General features: G+C 41.5%; 1 protein-coding gene and 1 long non-coding RNA gene across 2 annotated transcripts in view; one reads left to right on the forward strand and one right to left on the reverse strand.

Moving 5' to 3' along the window:
* Positions 1-9,766: 9,766 nt before the first annotated feature.
* NEUROG1 (neurogenin 1) lies at positions 9,767-11,860 on the forward strand. Its single transcript, XM_039483411.1, has 2 exons — positions 9,767-10,029; positions 10,315-11,860. The coding sequence occupies exon 2, from the start codon at positions 10,316-10,318 to the stop codon at positions 10,952-10,954; it is 639 nt and encodes a 212-aa protein (XP_039339345.1). The 5' UTR covers positions 9,767-10,029; position 10,315; the 3' UTR covers positions 10,955-11,860.
* A 10,236-nt stretch (positions 11,861-22,096) lies between these two features.
* The window catches only part of LOC120369755, a 64,032-nt gene continuing 63,007 nt past the window's right edge, over positions 22,097-23,121 (reverse strand). Inside the window, exon 3 of the long non-coding RNA XR_005583380.1 lies at positions 22,097-23,016. This is a non-coding gene — a long non-coding RNA (uncharacterized LOC120369755). The remainder of the gene's footprint in view (positions 23,017-23,121) is intronic.

Consider the following 23,121-nt stretch of genomic DNA (forward strand, 5'->3'; position numbering starts at 1 on the left):
CTCCGAGCTTTTCAAACAGAAGGAATGAAGCATTCGATCCCAAAGAGCTAATTCCTGACCAGCTACAAAGGAATTGGTTTCCATCCCTGGTGTAAGCATGAGCGGTCTGGTTTGCTTAAAAAAACCCAAAACCAAACCACACTCCCGCCAAGATGAAGGGCCGCCCTCCCAGCACCGAGAGCTGCGCTGGGACATAAATGAAGCACTGATGTAAGGAATTCATTATCATTCACAAGTAATGGGCCTATTTTGACTAGCCTGATATTCCCCCCCCCCTTTTAAAACCAGTAGGGGAAAATAAGAACATCTCTTGTGGCTGCAGTACTTCTACAATACCAAGGGGAGGGATTATACCAAGGATTAGCATTTTAAACTCCTTTACCAGACTTTCTGACTCAAAAAAAGCTCCTTGGGCCAGTAATCGTATTACTGTCTTCAGATTATTGTTTTACCAGACCCAAACGGGAATGTAAAATCAAATTGATGAAAGTTCCTTCCCTCCCTCGCCTCCAAAAGCAACTGACGGTTTCTTTTTGTTTGTTTGTTTTTGTTTTGTTTCACACACTGAGCTTTCTCCCCTCCGAGCTAGGCAGGAAGATGACTACATAGTCCCATCTCGTGTCCCCTGCCTGCCTCCTCCTAATTCCTGGTCATTTATCCCGTATTAAAATTTATTTAAGTAAGAATGGACGAGAATCAAGCACCTGCTATGCAAATGGTAGCAAATCCATCCTCACTTCTGATAGGAGGCTGGGAGGGGAGCTGCAGAGAAGCAACAGTGTGCATTCACCCTGCTCTGAGGGTAGGGTGAGCTGGCTGTTCATATGTAAACGTGGTTGGAGTCCTGACAGATTGCTGCTGTTACTCAAGAAAATGCTGACATTTGAGGACATTCTCCTGGACTGAAATAAACTTATTCATTCAGTCAAAGCAGAAAATATTCTTCCCGCCCCCCTCCTTGAATATTAGTGTCTCGTTCAATATTTATGCCTGAAGAGATATTTTCCCTTCTTGGAAATTCTTATTTTAAATTTTAACTGGGGTATTTATATCCAACAAAAATGAACAGCTTGAAAGCTATGTAAACTTTCCACCTGGGATATTTAGAAAGTGGCCATCGCCCTGGGCCATTTTGCAAATAAAACTTACAATCAATCCCAGTTTTTCTTTTGGGAAAATCTTATAGGTTGGTTCTTTGTTTTTTTTTAAGTCAAAATAGAGAGTCTTGAGTAAAGAGAGTGAAAGAAAAAAAATCCCACCACAAAGAAAAGTGGGAAGAGGGACCCTGAATACAAAATTTAATTTAATTTTCTCATAGAGCTTCAGTGACGTTACAACTGCAGACTGGGGGAAAGGACGCGGCAGGGTATTACCAACAAGGGATTTTTTCTTCTTCTGTTGGATAACACGGATTAGTTTTGTTGAAACCTTAGAAATAGTTTCATTTTCTCACGTGGCTCTGCGCGGAGCTGCAATCCTATCTCGTGCAGGTCTAATCCGATCAGGTTATCTCCTTGGAGAATCCTCTCGGTTGGTCACTTTCATCCCCAGGCAGGAATGCCAGCCAAGAGGGGTTCTGCAATCCAAGCAGCCTCATGTTCCTCTCTCAGGAAGACTGAACTCTGGCCATCTCGTAAAAATGTTATTTTATCACTTTATGGGGGTAATAAGGTTAAATTGCATCTATTGTCAACCCCACCGGCGCTCCCCATCAGCATTCTTTGCAAACATTCTCCTCAAATTTGATGTCCCTTAACACGATCATATATTTCCCAGAGCCGAGAGCTTGACTGACATTTAAGCTATTATTCTAAGAGATAGATTGTTTGGGCTGAAAATGCATTGTTTAGGCTGCTCATAAAAGAAACAAGTTAAACGCCAAAGCAACCACACACACACAAATAAGCGTTCATAGCCATAAAACCAGTTGGACGGGGAAGTGAATATAGGAGTCAAACATACGATGCCCAAAAAGTTGTTTGGCGTTATAAATAATTTGTGCAGAGTTCTCTCTTATGTGCCTTAAAACCACAGAAAAAGTTAGACTTTTTTTTTAATCTCCCCTTGAATTCAGGAGCATAATACACCGTGAGGACTAATAATTGATGTATGTTATAATTCTTCATTGCCCCATCAGTAGTCTGGGAACATTGGAAGAAAAGAAAATGCCAGAAAGTTATGGCAAATCTTAAGATGCGACAGAAGTAGCTTTCTTTACTCACGCTGTGAGTGTTTGAATAAGAAGAATGCCCCTGCACTGTAACAAGCTAAAAGAATGAGGAAGACAAAGGGTTTCAAGAAAAAGGTTTAGATAGAAGACCAAGCAAGTGAAACTGAAAGGAAGAGGGGAAAACCCATTTACAATGGAACAATGCATGTACTAATCGCTTTGATATATTATACAAACCCAAAGACCCAAAACATTGTGTAATTATTTATAAATGACTTCTTCACTCCTGTGTATAATACCAAAGAAAGAATAAAACTGCAGGCTACTCTCTAAACTATTTCTAAATAGACCTGGCTCAAAAGGAAGCAGAAGTGTTCTTAAAAAAAATAATTAATGGTTGATTTTATGGTTGTCTCATTAAAACATTTTAATTACTACAAACAAAATACATTGGTGCTCACAGGGAACAATAATTTACTTAGGTCCCCACACCCCCGACAAAAATGTTAAATCACATTTTTAAAAACTGAAAAAACGTTATTGCTATTTCCGCATAATACATAAAAAGGGATTAATTCTTAATTCTAATGTATGTTCAAATACAGATGTTTAACAGGTATTTCTGAATGGACTTTGGTCCCTGGTATGAAAATAATACACACACAACCCTTCAGATTCTCTGACCATGTTGTCAGTGGACATTTTGTAGCACTCTTGGCTTATACATATCAACCCAAGTATGAAATGTCCAGGCTTTACTGAAGAAGGGATCAATCCTGTATCACAGGCACACTCTAAACTCCCAGTGAAGTTTTGGCCACAAAAAATGTAGAATAAAACCTGAAATTGACCAAAGCATTCTTGACATTTAGACAGGAGTGAGATTAGGATAATTCCTTTTACAAATGAACCCCAGAGTTCTATCCCGAGATAATTCCTAAAACAGCAAATCTGCAAATGCTCTAAAACTGTCTAAGATGAGGTTTTGTCAGGTTATTTCTCTTTAAAATATTTAACTTCCAGAATTGTTCATTAGTCAATAGCTCTCCAGCAAATGCATGAACCTCTGAACCTTTTTGTGGTTTCTAACTGTTGAACCGTCAAAGAGTTGTGTGTCCATTGGGGAAAGCACCTTATGTCCATCATTAAATTTTACAATTCAGTGCTGTAACACATGCTCTACACAACTGCATACAAGGCATTCACCTCCTCTACAACCATTTAAACAAATAACTGTACATAAGCCTTTTCACTCCAATGTATCAGTGTAAACACAGAAAGGGCAATGTCCTTTGCTGTGGAATTGTGCTATCAGTAATTTACAACAAATTCATTCACAAATCTCTATGTCATTTGGCATCAGATAATGTTTGTTTTATCTTCCCCATCCTCTTCCCCCAATACTATTACTAAACATTCAGCTGTAAACATTTAATCTTTGCCATTTAATTATCTATCTGACCATCCATCTATGCTAGGCATTTTTACTGCACTCATGTTACTTTGGGAGGAAAACAAAACGATGTGTCAGACAGCTGGATTATGTGGACCTGATCCAAAACCCCTTGAAGTCAGTAAAAAGATTCCCACTAAGGTAGCGTCTTTCTGTACTTGGTTTGATAGTTCAAGAAAATAGCTATGTATCAACCCAAAATATAAGGCACTAAAAACATCCATCTACCTTCCAACTTTGGGGCATGTTTTCAATCTCTCAATTGTATAAATTAGGGTTGTTGATTAATCACAAATTAACTCACGCAATTAACTCAAAAAAAATTAATCACAATTTAAAAAATTAATCACATTTAATTGCACTGTTAAACAATAGAATACCAACTGAAATGTATTAAATATTTTTGGATGTTTTTCTACATTTTCAAATATATCAATTTCAATTACAACACAGAATACAAAGTGTACAGTGCTCACTTTATATTATTTTTATTACAAATATTTGCACTGTAAAAATGATAAACAAAATAAATAGTAGTTTTCAATTAATCTGATACAAGTACTGTAGTGCAATCTCTTTATCATGAAAGTGCAACTTATAAATGTAGTTTTTTTGTTACATAGCTGCACACCAAAACAAAAGAATGTAAAACTTTAGAGCCTACAAGTCCACTCAGTCCTACTTCTTGTTCAGCTAATAACTAAGAAAAACAAGTTTGTTTACATTTATGGGAGATAATGCTGCCCACTTCTTAATTACACTGTCACCTGAAAGCGAGAACAAGCGTTCACATGGCACTGTTGTAGCTGGTGTCGCAAGATATTTACATGCCAGATGTGCTAAAGATTTATATGCCTCTTCATGCTTCAACCATAGTTCAAGAGGATATGCTTCCATGCTGATGACGCTCATTAAAAAATAATGCATTAGTTAAATTTGTGACTGAACTCTTTGGGGGAGAATTGTCTCCTGCTCTGTTTTACCCGCATTCTGCCATATATTTCATGTTATAGCAGTCTTGGATGATGACCCAACACGTCGTTCATTTTAAGAACACTTTCAATGCAAATTTGACAAAATGCAACGAAGATACCAATGTGAAATTTCTAAAGAAAGCTTCAGCACTGGACCCAAGATTTTAAAATCTGAAGTGACTTCCAAAATCTGAGAGGGATGAGGTGTGGAGTACGCTTTGAGAAGTCTTAAAAGAGCAACACTCTGATGTGGAAACTACAGAACTCAAACCACCAAAAAAGAAAATCAACCTTCTGCTGGTGGCATCTGACTCAGATAATGAAAATGAACATGCATCGGTCCACACTGCTTTAGATCGTTATCGAGCAGAACCCATCATCACCATGGACACATGTCCTCTGGAATGGTGGTTGAAGCATCAAGGGACATATGAATCTTTAGATCATCTGGCATGTAAATATCTTGTGATACCGGCTACAACAGTGCTATGTAAAAACCTGTTCTCCCTTTCAGGTGACATTGTAAACAAGAAGCAGGCAGCATTATATATTCTGCAAATGTAAACAAACTTCTTTGTCTGAGCGATTGGCTGAACAAGAAATAGGACTGAGCGGACTTGTGGCCTCTAAAGTTTAACATTGTTTTATTTTTGAATGCAGGGGTTTTTGGTACATATTCTATATTTGTAAGTTGCACTTTCATGATAAAGAGATTGCACTCCAGAACTTGTATTAGGTGAACTGAAAAATACAATTTATTTTGTTTTTTACAGTGCAAATATTTGTAATAAAAATAAATATAAAGTGAGCACTGTACACTTTGTATTCTGTTGTAATTGAAATCAATATATTTGAAAATGTAGAAAACATCCAAAAATATGTAAATAAATGGAATTCTATTATTAACAATGCAATTAAGCGCATGATTAATTTTTTTAATTGTGATTAATTACACGCAATTTTAAAAAATTGTAATCACTTGACAGTCCTAGTATAAATAAAAAGGTAACATTTCTCAAACAGCTGCCAGGAATGATCTAGTTATTCTGTAGTCCTACCTTGAGTGCAGGGGACTGGAGCAGATGACCTCTTGAGGTACCTTCCAGTCCTACACTTCTATGATTTCTCCTGGCTTTTATTTTGTTTTTACACTCTATACATTTGCCTAAGTCTCCATATATCTTAACCGATGTTGTGCAAATATTCAGTACTTTTAAAATTAATATGATACATACCATATATCTAAATTTACAAATAATCTCTCTGAGACAAAATCCCACATTACCTGGGTAATGTTATTGTTAATCAATCATTTTCATACAATAGCGGGAAACACTGAAACAGGTCTTCCTCTGCTCCTGAGATTTAACTTATTCTTGTCATTTTTAAATATAAATTAAAACTGATTTTTAGAACGGATTTGTTTTGTTTCTAGGATGTCATTCTCTTGGTTACTAATCTTTTTTATGCTGTAAAAGAAGTATACAAAGAGCAGCAATTATTATGTGCTTTAGGTACACAGACTATAAAAAGAGGGGGTCTGCGGGGGAATTACAAATAGAATTGTCCTTTAAAAGCACACAGTCAAGGCTGAAAGTTAGCAAGAAGCCAGGTTGTGGTGACTGTCATTAAGAGACAAAACTTTTCACTTCTAGGTTCCTGGCACTTGCAGCATACATCACCAAGGTATAAAGTTAATTTCCCTGAGTCTGACATTTATTTATAGCTGCATTCTTTGACTCACGTGATCTCAAACACTGTCAAACTGCCGGCTATATCATTCCTAAATTACAAACTATGATCCATGCTCTTTCAATTCCTAAAAGTTCTGACACTTGACCAAAATGTTCTCATCTTCCCAAGGTATTTATTTACAGATTTCTGAAATGTATCCATCAAACATTGTCTGGGCTCATTTTGAGCATTTTAAAACTAAACACACACTACTCAGTACAATATTAGAACATCTGTTCAAGTGTGGCCTAAACCAAAGTCCACTGAATGGAAACATTCCCATTAATTTAATTAGGTTTTGAATTATCAAGCCCTTGAAACTTGTGGCACAATATAATTCCAGTTGTATTTGTTGCAAATTCAAACCAATAATTTTGCTGATAGAATCAAAATATAGCACTGAAAGATCTTGTGGCACAATGACACTGGAGCCAGAATTCAGTAACTAAAATTATTATGGAATGGAATGCTGGAAAAGCACGCTGGATACTGGTACTCAAGATCTAACTCAGCTTCCAAAATCCTTATATTCAAGGAACAACCACAAGTATTTTTTTCAATAGAGTAAGATTTGCCAAGGCAAGGTGTTCCAAAAAATACATGCATGTGCTAGGCCTTCTTAAAGCTCATAATACGTAACTATAGAAAAACAAATATTCAGAGATTAGTTGCATTTAAATCTGAAGAGTGAGGGTTACTACCAAAGATTATGCATTGGAATAGAATAGCCAGAAAGATGCTAGGAACATAGTTGGAGTTCCATCAAGTCAAAGGCCTATCCTTGAGCTCAGAAAAGTCAATGAGACATTTGCAATCAGCTTCCATGAGTGCAGGCTCAAAAGGTGTAAGTGTTATTATCTTTGTTGGCTGGATAATTTATTTGCAGAATTAGTAGACTGCCTTCAACAGAATGGGTTGAATTATTCATTGGGAATAAATTATCCAAGAAATTTAAGACTTCTTTCTGTTTGCGAATGGTTCATGAACCAATTCTGATTCTGTGAATGCATTCGTTATTCAAAGTACTCAGTGAATAGATTATGCAAACAAATTTCAGCCTATAGGTTGTTTGTGAAACATTGACTTCAACTATTTGCTATTCATGGGATGTGGCTGATGCATAAGGCACATGGTATTTTCTCTGCTCTCTGATTGGAGGACAAACTTTTTAAACAAGATAATAACGAATGACAAACTGCAAGTGATGGATAAGGATTGATGAATAATGACCTTCCACCATATTTTTTCAGACAAATGATCAGTTGTGCTAAAATCTATGAGATCACAAACATTGTAACAAATCAATCAGTGCTCATTTGAATACACACAAACAAACAATATGCTTCAATGAATAGTAGTGGTACAGTAACACAGTACCGTAGTACAGCATGTTTATTAGCAAAAATAATCACAAATCTCTTTTTATTATTCAGTCACCTCTAATCTGCATGCTTTCCTACCTTTCTTCTGCCTAAACTGGACACATTGTTGAAAATATCTGACTGCTAGCTAAACCTCAGTCCTGCAAAATTTAAGAACATGAATAATCTGATGCAGTGGGGCTAATCATGTGCATAAAGTTACTTATTTGAGTAAGGGTTTGCAGAACAGGGGCTTAAAATCATCCTTTTGATTGCAGGTCCAATTCTTCTTCAGCCAAAAATTAGACCTATTCTTTCAGATAGGCAAGTCCAATGGCCTTATTTTATATTACATTATATATCTAAGGTCTGTCACAAGAAAAATAAATACTAATCTACTTCTGCTGCTATACTATATGAAGAGCTGTCTATAAATTCAGGCTAGCTAACTTTTATCACCTAAGGCTTTTCTTTGTGAACCATCTTTTTAAAGAATACCCTTTGTGACATTTTGTGGGTTGTCCATTGATAATCTCAAAAGAAAGAGCAAACAAAAACTGCAGAAGGAATAGCCCAGTAAATAACAGAAATGTCTTTAATTTTTGAACCTGAAAATATTTGCTATGAACACATATCTGATAAAGTACAAATAGAAATATAACTTTGGGTTGTCAGTTTTTCCTGCTTCCCAGAGACATGGGAGCAAATCACAAAAAGGAGTTGTGTATGAGAAAATTCTAAATTTAAAGTTAGGGGGAAATTACTTGTCAATGACTTGTAACATGAATTTAAGCATAACAAAGGCCTAAACGTCACTAATGATTTGGGGTGCAAAAACATAAAAGAGTTTGATTTTCAGCCAGTGCTGACTACCTGCCCTCTGAAAACCTGGCCTCTTTCAGGCAATTAAATTGGGCAAAAAAAATAAAATAAACCATCCAATGTTACAAGTCATTTGTGAAAACTTACAGCCAACATTATATGTTTTAGTAGAAAATGGGTATTTAATAAAAGTACATTGTGTATAAGGATCTGAAGGGTAGCTAAGAAAATAAAAGTAACTCTGTTTTAAAGGAACCATCATTAAGTCTCTTTAGTCAGAAAAAATAGGTTGATATGTATACATACATATATGTCTATGTATATATAGGTTAATAAAATAAATGGAATCTGGAATTTCTAGCATTCTGAGCTCCTAAAAAACTTTAGCTAAACACCAAATATGACAAAAATAAAGGGCATGCGTAAAGTCAAACCCAAAGTAAAGAAGAAGAAACTACTTAAAGTTAGTGAAAGTTGTATCACCACAGCATATTTTCACTTGATTGGGGTTTGTGGAAGAGAATGCAAAGCTCTGCCTCAGTTCAGGAACATCTAAAAAAAAACAAACCCAACCCCTCAACAACCTCTTAACAAAAGCTTGTCAGATTTAAACCTGGCTCTCACTGAAAACCACACAAGTTTAATCCCTTCACAACTGAGCCAGACCCAGGCTGCCCATTTCCTTTCAAATCACTGAATGATTTCAGTTTACTCCAAACCTCTGAATGTGAAAACCCAGGCCAAGTGCCCTAAATTCTGGAGATATGAGAAGCTGACTTTACCTGAGAAATGTGCCTTTGGTTTATACACTTTTCCTTCAATGTCTTTTACAGGGACAGCTTTGCCTTGCCTTATCTCATGATGGCTTTGTCTTGTTTCACTATCTTATTCACTCTCCCCTAACACATGTGGATAGGCTTCAAGAAAGACGCAGAAACCCATCCAGCCTGTAGAAGCTGCTGGGGATGTTATGTTTGAACCAGACGGTATCAGCTCCCCCCACTGTCAAAGGATCCTTTCGGGACTGTGCCTCTGCCCCTAGGGCTAATCACTTTGTTCCCTTTAATAGACTAATGAAGCTCAAACAAGTAGGCTTAGCCTAGTGATAGCTCACGTGTCTCAGACGCAGCTCTCTCTTGCCATTGGCCAGCAGTAATTATAGGCACACTCCGGGGAGAGAACAGACACTTGGAGCATAAATTATGTAAATGAAGGCGAGTGCAGCACGGGGCAGACCTGATGCCCCGATTCATTCATCCCGCAAGGCCTGGGGGGCTAGGGGGGGCTCTATTGTTTTACAGGGTATATAAGGAGTCTGAGGCCAGTCGTGTGCCAAACTCACGGCTCGCACGAGCTGATAGCAGCCGAGATCACTTCAAAGACAAGAGCAGTCGCGTGTCCCCACCCCCACCCCCCTTTTCTTGGGAGCCTCCAAGAGCCGAAGTTGGTCCTGACTTCGCTCACACTTGGAAACTTTCTCCCCCTCCCCCGGATTGCATCTCCGAGCCTTTGCACGTGAGTATGGGGGCCAAGCAGACAGACACGCCTCTCCCTAAAGCCAGCTGTACCATGCAACACCGAGACGCCCCAGAGAGCTGCTGTGTCTAGACGGAGCCAGATCGAGCCCTTTAATTAGTCCATTGATTGGTTTCCCCCTCTCGATATAGTTGTTTTTGTTTTTTAACTTTCTCGTTTTGGGGTCCATTGCTCGCCCCGCTGGGGGGTTGATCCCGCTTTGAAGGGTCCAGCCTGCCCTCCCCCGAGTGCCAGGCACTGATGGCCCCTCTTCTCTCCCCGCAGGATGCCCTCCGCCCCGGAGACCCGCTACTCCGCCGCGGAGAACAGCGGCGACGTGTCCTCCTGTCTGGACAGCAGCCTGCGAGCGCGGGCCGAGCCCTCCCCGGGCCCGGGCCCGGAGGAGGAGGCGGGGCGCAGGCGGCGCCGGGGCCGCTGCCGGGCGCGGAACGAGGCGGCCCTGCACACGCTGCGGAAGAGCCGGCGGGTGAAGGCGAACGACCGGGAGCGGAACCGCATGCACCACCTCAACGCGGCGCTGGACGAGCTGCGCGGCGTCCTGCCCACCTTCCCCGAGGACACCAAGCTGACCAAGATCGAGACGCTGCGCTTCGCCTACAACTACATCTGGGCCCTCTCCGAAACCCTGCGCCTGGCCGACCACAAAGCCCCGCCGCCGCCGCCGCGGCCCGGCTACCGGAGCCCCGCCGCCCCGCCCAGCCCCGGCAGCGACGCGGGCTCCTGGCTCTCCACCGCCTCCTCCCTGTCCGCCTGCACGTCCAGCCCCAGCAGCCCGGCCACCTCCGAGGACTATGGCTACGCGCCCCCCGAGCCCCTCTTCGCCTGCCACGGCCTCCCCGGGGAGCTGCTGCGGAGCGGCCCGTGCTGCGCCCGGTACCCCCCGGCGGACCCCGCCGCCGTGTGAGCCCGCCCACGTGCGGGCCGGCACCGCCCCCTGGGGTTTCACTTTCGGTTCAGCGGCGCCCCCGGGGAGGCAGGGCCGGGGCCGAGCCGCTCTCGGGGTTGTGCTGTGATGGGCGATGCAGGCAGAGGGCCGGGTCCCTCTGCAGCCAGCGGGCCATTGTCCGTGGGACGGGCAGGGCAGGGCGTGAGCTGCTCTTCCTTCCCAAGCCGCCCCCTGGCTCCAAAGGCAGCAGGAGCCAGCTCACATGGGGGGGGGGCGTTTCTCCCCCACCCCACCCTTCCTTTGCACTTTTCTGAACTCCACAGACCCTCCTTTGTTGCTTCCCTTCCCACTGACCGGCGCCCCCGCTTCAATATGATTTAGAAAGGAGAAGAAAAGGGACAGATTTGCTGCTGCAGACGAGGTGAAAAGTCAATTTTACAATTTGTAGAACTCTAATGAAGAAAAATGAGCATGAAAATTTGGTTTGAACGCCCTGACAATACAATGAAAAGGCTTAAGGAGCTGATCCTGCCGGGTGCACAGCACCCCCTGCCGGGCGCTCAGCGCACACTGCTCGCTTTGACACCAATAACATCGGAGCGGGCTCAGTACCTCGCCCCCAAGGCGTGCTTAGCTTAGCATCTGGCAGGATCAGCCCCTAAAGAGGCAAGACAAGGCGCTAGATTCATGCATTATGGATCTTGACCTCCAGCACCGCCGTCTCGCTTTAAGAGTAGGACTAAACACGGAGTATTCAGCAACTGGGCCTGGTATTCGTTTAATTTATTCAAGATGTTTCATTCATATGAAAATTGTATTTTTGTACATAAAGAGCTTTATTCTGTTATGTCTGTGTTGTCGGTTTTCACAAAGACATTTGTACTTGGTGTAAATAAAATTTTTAACGTTTATACTTTATTTCTTCAGCGCATTGATTTGATTTTTTTCAGATCTTTTACTTCCACAAAAGCAGTGCTGGGTGGGGAGTTGGGCATTACAAAAGTATTTCCTTCCAAGAAATTCTGGACCACAACAGTAACATCACAACTAAATGTTCAGCTATGCTCCATCCGGGAATCATAGATCGGAGAATTTGGATACACCTCCCTGTATTGAACACAAATGTTGTCCCTTAAGGCTCACGCTAAGCCAAATTAAAAATTGATTGCATTGGTTTAGCTTCTAGTAAGCCACTACCTGCAGAGGTGCAGGCACTGGAAGGAGAATTTCCTTTGGTGTAACAAAACATCAGCTGGCAACAGAGTTTCAAAGAAAAGGGATTAAAGGGATCAATAATATGTGACAGTTGGGCAGAAAGCAGAAAATGACAGGTGGATGCCCGAAGCAGTGGGTTTGAAGGCTCTGTTTTCAGCAGTGTATCAGAAGAGCTTTAAGCTCTTAGGAGATTGGACAAAAAAAGTGCAAATGTGAATCTTCCAGGATCTGTAATATGGGAAACAGATACATATTGTTATTGCTATATATTCAGGAGTGTGTGTGTGTGTGTGTGTGTGTGTGTGTGTGTTTGTTTCCATTTGGCTTTCCAAAGAGAACAGAATTCTTATTTGTCCTCACAAAGAAAAAGCTGCATTCTTCTCAAATCAGTCATCCTGACTCCGCAGGATGCTTTTTGGCCGACACATGGTTATTTCTAAATCAGATAATTAACTTTCTTAAATAGGTTTGGTCACGGGAATAATTTATTTGTCAAATTTTTAAACAGGAGTAGTTTCAGGACATCTGACATACCATTAGCCTTGTGGTGTTCACTGTAGAGGGTTACAGATGATCTAGAAATTTTAAAAAATCCATCCCTCTATTGCACTTTTAGACCCTTCTCTAAAGATCTCAAAGCCCCTTATAAATATTATAATGCATTAAACTTCACAATATCTCTGGGAAGCAAGGAAGGATTATTATCCCTGTTATAGCGTAGGGTAAATGAAGGCACAGACAAATTAAGGATCAGATTTTCACAAGGGCTTCAGCACACACAGTTGAGGCCAAATTTTTGAAAGACCAGAGCACATTGAATGAAAATCTGGCCATAGTATTACAATGGGAGCTTCTGGGTGCTAAGGGTTTTGGAAAGGCTGGCCATTACGGAGGCACCTAAATGAGAACTTAATTCTTTTGCAAATCTGACCCCAGGCATGAGTGCTGAGCATGAGAAAATCAGGCCCTCATTGACTTACCCAAGAGGGCATGCAGGGAGTTAGAGACTGGAGTACAATACAGAGACATTCTTATAAAGTGCAAATATGTTATCCACTATATTTTGTTTTGATTCTGCTCTCTCCACCAACCAGACCCTCGATATAAAACCATGGAATGTAACTTCTATTATGGAATTGCTCAGAATATTGGATCTAACACAATTTAGTGGATAATACTGATTTTTTTTTTACTAGATTATGGATTTATTTGAGCAACATCAAAATAGTTCTTACAGGGCAAGGTTCATTTTCCCTTGTTTATGCCGCAGACGGTGTTTGAGACGACTCTGTGTTTGAAAGCAGAACAAATGAAAGAAAGTTTGGCCCTAGGACTTGAGCATAAAATGGATCAATTCCTATTTGGAAACCGGAGGAATAAATTTATGGGCTTGAAAATTATTTCCGCTTTCCCCCTCTATTTGCTTTAATAGCAAACATAGGGTGTGCACGGCCGGATGTTCAGCTCTCATTATGCAGAAGGGCTCTTGGAAGGGAGTCAGCTCAGCCTTTGGCTTTGGAGCTTATTCCATTTCTATAGGCCAGGGTAAATCCTCTATTTGTGACTCCAGCAAGGGGTCTCTCCAATCCTGCTGTAGGTGCACGTGTCTGGGATAGAACACTGGCTTTTCTTCCTCTAAGCCCTCAGGAGACACACCAGGAAACAAATTCCAAAAACACACTAGCATCCTGGTCCAAGCAGCATGCAGGGCGATTGCTTTTCAGTAGACAGCTGTATGCAGCACTGAATGAAACAGGGAGACCAGGTTGATTATTGCCATTGCATAGAAGGAAGTATTCAAATACAGCTATTCCTAAGTGTATCATAACAACAGGCTTGCAGCTCTGGTTAGATGTGATGATGCTAAACCCATAGCTTAAGGAAAGCTTTACTGGCATTGGATGTCACTTTTTCTGTAGTTAAGTCTAAATCAACCAAAAGAGGTGGGCGAGATTCCTCTTCTGTGGAGGATGAAAAGAGAAACAATTTATTCGGCTGATTCTGCAACAGCAGCCGCAGAACTATTGTGCTCTCAGCTAGAGACTGATAGTGAGTGAGGTTGTTCCCCCTCCACAGTCTCTGCTCCACTGGGGTGTGGAGATAATTGGTTGTGCAAATCCACCCTTTGCTTCTCCTATATTTGAGTGTGTGTGGTGGTGGGGTGGGGAGGACGGAAGAAGGGAGATTTCCAGATGAGGGAGGGTAACCTAAAACTCTACTTGCTGACTTGCTTCTTTTCATCATGCTTAGATGCTTTAAGTCAGTGGTCCCCCAACCTTTTTTGTCTGGCGGGTGCCAGATGACGAGTCACAGAGGACCGTGGTGGCGGACGAGCATCTGCTGAAATGCCGCTGACAAGTGGCAACGTCAATAGGCGTCACCACAGAAATACCGCAACATCAATAGGCGTTGTCGCCGCCGAAATACTGCCAACAAGCAGTGTCATCCAGAGGCGTCGCCGCTGAAATGCCACCGAAAATCAGCGGCATTTCAGTGGTGACGCCTCTGGATGACACAGCTTGTCAGCGGAATTTCGGCGGATGCTCATCCGCCAGCCAGTATGCGGGTGCACTTAGATGCCCCGGCGGGTGGCATGGCGCCCGTGGGCACCGTGTTGGGACCCCTGCTTTAAGTCTTCATGCTCCCCTCACCCCTTGGCTTGAACAGATCCCAAAAGTGAGATGATCTCATTGTTTCCATTTTACAGATGGGGAAGTTGAGATGACTTGCCCAAGGACAATCACTAAGGAGGAATAAAACCCTGTTCTTCTATGTGCAACCCTGTGCCTTATCCATAGCTCAGCATTGTCTTCCTGCTGGGCTCTGGGGAGAAGATGGGAATTCTGTAGTTGGAATCATTTCTTTTTGGAGTGGAATTATTTTGGGTGTTTTTAGTTCATCAGCAACCAGAGACCCATTGGCTTCCAGGGATCACATGGTGGTGGTTCTGGTACTCCAGTGGGTTAAGCCTACCCTATCCATGAAAGAGTGCTCTCATAAAGTCATTTTCACTCATTGGAGTAGATTCCCCATTGCACTAATGTCCTTTTTTGTTTGGAATGGCACCAGAATATGATCTCTCTGTGCCTCAGCTCTCCATCTGTAAAATGGAGATAATGCCACACCTTCACCTCAGAAGGGTGTTGGGAAGATACATTCATCAAAGTCTGTGGAGCACTCAGATAGTATAGTGATGAGCACCATAAAAAAGCCCATGAAGAAATTAATAATTCCACCTTCAGAGCAGGGTTTGGATGGTGTGCAGTAAATAAGGCCTGGGGCCACGTATTGAACAACAAGGATAAACAAAATATTAAATAGCTGCTCATTAAATGAGCACCACCCTTAATGTGCACTGAACAGGGCAAAGGTCATGTGGAAAAAATCGTATGTGATCAAATAATTGAAGACTCCATCATAAGCCAAAAACAAGGGGCCCAAATTAAAGTAACAAGCAACTTTAATTCTGGCATTTCCTAACTTCTGAGTGCTTGATTTTGCAACTTAAATAATGTTCTTTTAATGTAGGTTTTGTTGTGTAAGTGTGTGTGTGTGTGTGTGTATATATATATATATATTACACATATACACACACACATATATAAACACAAGTAAATGCAAGTGTGTGTATTCATGTACATACACAAATAGTGTATCTTTTTGTAAGTCCCAATAGCAGCATTATGCTTATATAAAAATATATGCACGCTGTATATGCAAGTCCCTTAATGGTGTCTTGCTGAATAAAAAGGTTGTGCACAATTTAATTCTGGAGGCAGTAACAGGTTTTGGTCTATGAAGCAGTGAAGATTTTTTTGCACCTGCCCTTAAAAGCTGGGAGGTTTTGTATGGAGTAGCCTCCAGGGGCTGAAATTTAGTACAACTCATGGAGATGGAAGGTCATCTAAAGTCACTGGGTCCCAAGACACAGGACTTCAATCTCAAAGGAAAAAAAGATGAAACTTCAAAACATCTCTATTCTTTGTATTTTTTTAACTGCAAGCAGACATCTACGGACATAATGCAATATATAAAGGCAATATAGCCACCAGAGTTCAGTCTGTGATGTTAATATTCCTAATAGGTAATGGAACCTGCATACTCCATTAAGATTCAAATAAGTTTATACATTAACATGAATCAGAGAATGGTTCTTTCTAGGGTTTTAATAGGTTTGGACGTACCTGAGGAAATCTATAGATCTATCAAATGAAATGCCTATATTCAGAAACCGGCTTTAACAAGTTGCCTTTACAACAGCAGTCTTTGTATTGATTGTATGAATTTAACAGGTTGGGGAATTGATCAAGAGTTGGATTACAACATCCCAAATTACAGTAGGTAACTGGTGATCAGAAAATTGTAAATAAAATAAAAACCTCTTCACACGCCTTGCAAGGGAGAGAAAATGCTTCATATTCATATTTAATAGTGGAGCTGGTAAAATATTATGCAAAAGTAATTTCTGAATGTTTTCATCAATAAGGGACTGATCTAGTGCTCAGTGCAGTCCACTGGAAGACCCCCATTGACTTCAGTTGGAGTTAGGTATGGCCTGAAGATCACTGAGTGTGGCTGGATTTTCATCACCTTACCATATTATTTGCTTTTTACATGTACCCAGACAACTCCTGGTTAACCACTTTGCTCATTGGAACAAAGGTAGTTTAAGCTTTAGGGCTCGGTGCCCTGAGTTGCTTTGTCCCCTCAACTCTCGTTTTAGTCAACAGCACTTCAGTGAGGAAGAGAGGCAGGATGGTGCAGTGGATGGGGCGCTAGGCTGAGGTTTGGAGACCTGCGTTCAATTCCCTCCTCCAGCACAGACTTCCTGTGGCACTTCGGGCAAGTCACTTAGCTTCTCTATGCCTCAAGGTCCCAGCTGTAAAATGAGGGTGGGAGCACAGCCCGACTTCAGAGGGGTGTTATTCAGATAAATAGTCAACGGTTGTTGGTGCGGAGATACAATGGTAATGAGGGCCATATAAGTACCCTCAAAGGAAGTGTCAGGCACCTGACAAAACTGGGTCTTTATATTTTAACCATAGCTAGAACCCTAACACTGCTTTCTAGCAGCATTATTGTCCAGGCCTCTGTACTAATATGAATCTCTATAGATTTTACTTCATCTTCATATAGTTAAGAACAATAGAGAGGGATACATAGGGTCTATACATATATCTAGGAGTAAGGTAAAAGTGTTTCCATTTAGCTGTAGAAGTTGGACTGGCACGAACAGATGCCTGAGAATCATATCATAAGACCACCCACTCATACAGGGATCTGGCCAGAAAACGAATGAAAAAATCCAGCAGAAAAAATCCAGCATGCTACTCTTTGATTCGTCAGGCCCCAGTCCCTGCTAGCTGATGTGTGCAGGTGGACACAGCTAAAAGGAGCCCCACTGACTTCAATGGGGCTCTGCACAGGCAGGAGACTTTGTGCAGAACAGATTGCAGGATCAGGGCCTTAATGATCACAGCTTTAATGGGAAAACGGACTCATCAAATGAAAAAAGGGAGAGAAACAGAAGACAGACAAGCGATTTAGAAATTTGGCTTCCTCTTCTGATACACTCAGATTCAGAACACTTTCCTGCCACTAAGCAGAAGCATATATCTTGCTCAACTCTTAACTGGTTTTGATATTGACTTTCTGGATCTCAGATCTCTTCTGAAGCCCAGAACTAAAAGTGCCATATTTAAAATGGAAAAGAAATGGGGAAGATTGTACTGACTAGACTCTGAAAATACATCGAATGTACAAAATGTAGAAAATATGAGGAAATGAGAGACTGATCTATTTTCCAGATGTGTTGTTAATGAGAAAATGCTACAAAAGGAGAAGTGTATTTTATTTTTACATGAATAATTTTTTAAAAATCCCCAACCCCTGTTTCTGGGCATTTTTCAACATGAAACCTTTGGATTATTTTGTTACCAAAAATACAAAGTTTCAAGGGAGAAGATAATATGATTTTATAAATATTTTATTTGCTTAACATCTTCATTTTAAAGCTTTCTCGTCAGGAAGTCAGATGTAAAATAAGAATTTTGGCAAGCGGATTTAATTAGTCATAATTTATGGAAAATTATTGCATAGTTCACTTGAGATAATTCACATGCTACATTTCACCTTTATAAAAGAACATCTGTGCCATCTCTGAATGTAAAACTACATCTAGGTTTTATATAACAAGTCCAATATTTTCTATAATTCCTGTGTTTCATGGTGCCAACTGGTATACTGCTCGCTAACCTGGTACATCTTTATGGCTCGAATCTCAAACAATGCTTGGTTTTCAGCCATTAACAAGAACATCTTTATAAAGACTTTTTATTTAATGCTAATCTGCTGTAGATTTCATTTTTCTGTCGACATTATCTGTAAAATAAAGTCTGCCTTAGTACTTGTAAGCACATGAAATTTAATACTATAATTATAGATCTCAGGTGCTCTAATGATCCATTAAGACTGATTTGTATAGTAGGTAGAGATTATAAGGACAGAAGCAGGTGGGAACTAATTTTCAGCATCAAGAGCTTTCTCATTGGTGGCATATGCTATCCACAAGAAATCATCTATAGGAGAAAGCCACTAAGGATTGGGAAGTTTTACCAACTGTACAGTGCAGCAAGGTAGTTTGGGGATGCAAAAATTTTAGATTGTTGTACTTTGCTGGACTTTTTCCTTTATTATCATTTCCCCAGGGCGTTATTGAAACACTTGCTGATTTTCACTGATTTGATGAAGTCAAATAAATGTCTATCACCCTGATAATAGTGTCCATTGTCAACTAATCCCTTTTCTACTTTCCTCTTGAACTAAATGGCATAAAAGCTCTTTTGAAACTATTGGAAATATAAAAGAAGTCAGCCCATCTTGCTTAAATTAGAGTCGATTCTTTTAAAATAAAAGTATACTCCATTTGTAACTCAGCTTTCTGGCTTATTCATCTAGTGTTCTAACCAGGGCTGGCTCCAGACCCCAGCGCGCCAAGCGCGCGCTTGGGGCGGCATTTTGCAGGGAGGGCGGCAGGCGGCTCCGGAGGACCTTCCGCAGTCATACCTGCGGATGCTCCACCGGAGCCGCGGGACAGCGGACCCTCCTCAGGCACGTCTGCAAGAGGTTCCCCGGAGCCGCGGGACCAGCGACCAGCAGCGTGCCCTCTGCGGCATGCCACCGTGCTTGGGGCGGCCAAATTCCTAGAGCCGCCCCTGGTTCTAACCCAAACAAAGTTTTTACCCTGAAAAGGTAGACGTGTCAAACACCAGGAGATCCAGTAGGGACTTTGGTATTGCTCTTGATTTTACATGGAAGGTGCTTAGGCCCAGATTTTTAAAGCATTGCAAGGCCTAAGTGACTCAGACAAGTCCCTAAGTCTCATAGAAAGTCACAAAGCTTTACTCAAACAAGTAGTCCTTGCTCATGCAGTGTCCCATTTACTTTAATCATTGATTTCAATAGGAGTTTTGCTTACATAAGACGGGGGGGATAGAGCCCCTTGTAGTTCTGGGGTTTGGGAGGGGTGTATAGTTTTTTGATGTACTGGTTGTACATTTCAGCAAGTTATTATATTATTTTAAGGCAACAGAGTTATAAGATTTCTAATGGGGAGATTTTGAGTTTGGTCCTTCTATCGTAGTGAATGAGGATATTTTCATTGGCATAATACCATGAGCTGGGTCTAGCCTCCACTGAAGATAATAGAAATCTTTCCATCGACTTCTGTGGGTGCTGGATCAGACCCTGTTTCTTTGACTTTTATGAACGTGTATGTTTTATTTTAAGGCCAGGTAGGTTCCCCTTTCATCTTAACTGAACGCATCCAAGGATAACTCCTCGCATACCTTAAAGTTGCCCATGTGCACTTGCAGAACACAGGCCTTTCAATTGAGTCACCAGGATTCAATGTGAAGAAGAGAGACAGTAAAAAAGAAGAGCAGGAAACTTGAAATAACTGGGGGAGAGAGGGAAGTGGGGAAAGGAGGGTTAACACTTTCCATAACCCATTTCATGATCCAACATTTATGATGGCCATAACTTAGTATAAAACAGGACAGTTGGACAACAACGAGCCTGGCTGAGCTAGTGGAGAATATGGGGCTAAGAGGGAGGCCATGCCTCAATCATGAGCTCACATATTGTGATCTCTCTGGAGTGGGACTACATTCCAGTTACATGGTTGTACAGCGCCTACCACAATGAGGCCCTAATTACGGATTGGGCCCGGAGATGCTACCAGAGTACAAATAATAAGTAATAATAATGGTCTAGTGTATTCCTAGGGAACTTCTAATATTCCCCATCTGCTGCAGCTGAGAAGAAAAGCCTCAGAAACTGTGGAGTGTATCTCCGGAACTACCTCACAGGCCTCGTGCCCAGAGCTCACTCAGTTAGTCAATTTCCATCCCGACCCCATCCTAACTCAAATGACCCTTTATGGTTCAGGGGAAGGAATGGCCCATATCTGTATATGACTCTCGGTAACAACCATGTTTGATTGCTTTGCTTCGTGCTTGCGGAATGTTGTTAATTATTCATTTAAGCTTATAAGGCTGCTGCTGTCTGTGAATATTTCCCAAACACAGATTTGGCAGGCTGGTCAAGACTTCACTAGCTTTTTCTTGGATTATTACATTCTAAACATTCCAGGTGATTTTTACCTGAAGATTTCACAACATTGCCTTCTAAGAAAGCATTTAAAGCCACCTAATGGCAATCCCAGGCTATTATGGACTATAATGATTTGTTGCACAAATAACGGATTAAGTTCCATCTGTACGAGTTAATTGGACTAATTTGTACAAACAAACAACTTATTTTACTTCTCTCAGTATGGCAGATGTCAGAAATCAGCTGTCATTACACAAACCTTTTTTGCCACTAACACCAACAGAAACGTCTGCAATGTCGACTTTTAATCTAAAGTTAGAACAGCAGTCATTTGATCAGGCATTTCATTCCTTCATCTGGCAGGTTTTAAACTAGTCTTCCATTTGGAATCCAATATAAATTATTGTGTTTGTACACAGCCTTGCTGGGTAGTCAGAGTGGGATTTTCAACAGCATGCAGCATTCGGCTCACTCGGCTTCTATTGAAGTCAGTATCTTGCTTACATTTTAGATTGGCTATTCTTCAAGAAGCGTCTAATGTACAAACTACTGAGTACCTAACAACCACAAAGATGCTCAAAATTTTCTGCATACAGTATTGGACGGACCTGACTTCCCACTAAGGACATCTCTGGAATTCCATGGGATGAGGATGATTCTTTACTCCCACATAGCACCTTCAACTGAGGTCCTCAAAGCACTTTACAAATAGCAGTTAATTAAACCTCACAAGTCAGAGCAGTCTCCAAGGTGGGAAAGCATTAGTGCTGTGATACACCATAAAAAAGAAGACATGTCTTACTACACACAGGCCTAAGGGAAAGAGTGCAAAGGCTGCAGCTAAGTGGCATAACCATGAGTATTAGCTGTCTTTGGAATGCTGAATTGAGACATCATGGCTGTTCCAACCACCAAGGGCAGCCATGAACCAAATTAAGCAGAAAATATATAATTCCCCATCATTCCAGCAATGATCCCAGGCCTGTTTGGTCATCACCAGTTCTGGACATATGATCCCTAAAGCTCTTCTCCCAGAAAAAGAATTAGGGTTGCCAGAGAGCCAACCCCACCACATTCACCTGTGGTGAGTTTCACAGATGTCCTAGGAGTTGAATAAAAATGTGTTATGGAGTGACCATGTGCCCTGTACTTTAGAGGCTCTATGGATAGATCCCCAACCCACAGCAATGATGCAAAGAAAACAACTTGCACTGGAACACCCAGAAAAGGGAATTATCTTGGATTATGTATTTATTTATGAGTCTTCTGTTCTAACTTACTCCAGACCTTAGTATAAAGACTAGGGGAAGACAGGTAGAGATGGAAGAGGTGGGAACTTAGCACAGAGGGATTGATAGGCTGTTCCATGCACAGGAAGCAGCACAGAAAGAGGCACAAAACAGGAATAGAACTAAAGATGGAAATAAACAGCGCATCAAAGCTGGCATTGCTTGTAGAGCAAGGCAGATGAGAAGGAATGTAAGGGATAAGATCTTAGATGCTGGCAAGGATGGAGCTGCACAGGACACAGATATGAGGTTTAAACTCGACACAGTGGTCAAGGGGAAGCCAGCAGCAGAATTACAAGGGCAATGGTGACATATCCTCACAGATAAGTAAAGAGGATAATTTTAGCAGCAGCATTTTGAACAAGGAAGGGGACCGATACAGGTGTTAAGAAAGCCAGAGAGGAAGAGGTTGCAGAAATCAAGCAGGGAGACGATCAGGGCACAGACACGTGATCTGGCCATCAGGAAAGAAAGGGTAAGATTTTTCCATATTTCTGGGAACATCTGGCTTCAGCCTGGGTGCGCAGAGAGGAAAGGAAAGAGTCAGAGGCAACGCAAAGGTGGCCATCCTCAGTGACAGGAAGGATTGTGGGTATTGTCAAAAACAATGAAAAGAGGAGTAAGGACGTCACTCCTTCTTATTCTTTGTCCATGGCACATGATTTAGTCTCCTGAGAGCTGTGATACATTAGTCTAATGCAGTGGTGGGCCGCGCACAGCCCATCAGGGTAATCCACTGGTGGGCCACCAGACTGTTTGTTTACATTTGCACGGCCGCCAACTGCTCCCAGTGGCAGTGGTTTGTCGTTCCTGGCCAATGGGAGCTGCGGGAAGTGGCACAGGTTGTCCACCACTTGTCTAATGTCAGTTGTTTGGTTGAGTGTGTGGGTGTCGTGGCCTGTAATAAACAGGAGGTCCCATTAGACACTCTGGTGGTCCCTTCTGACCTTCAGTTCTATGACTCTAAGGAGAAAAAAATAAAAAGAGCTCAGTTTGGCCATATTAAATGTGAATCACCAGCAACTAATTCAGAAAGGCATGTTGGGGAGAGCGTGGGAAAGGTAGGAC

Source organism: Mauremys reevesii, linkage group 8, assembly GCF_016161935.1.
Source record: "Mauremys reevesii isolate NIE-2019 linkage group 8, ASM1616193v1, whole genome shotgun sequence".
NCBI lineage: Eukaryota > Metazoa > Chordata > Testudines > Geoemydidae > Mauremys > Mauremys reevesii.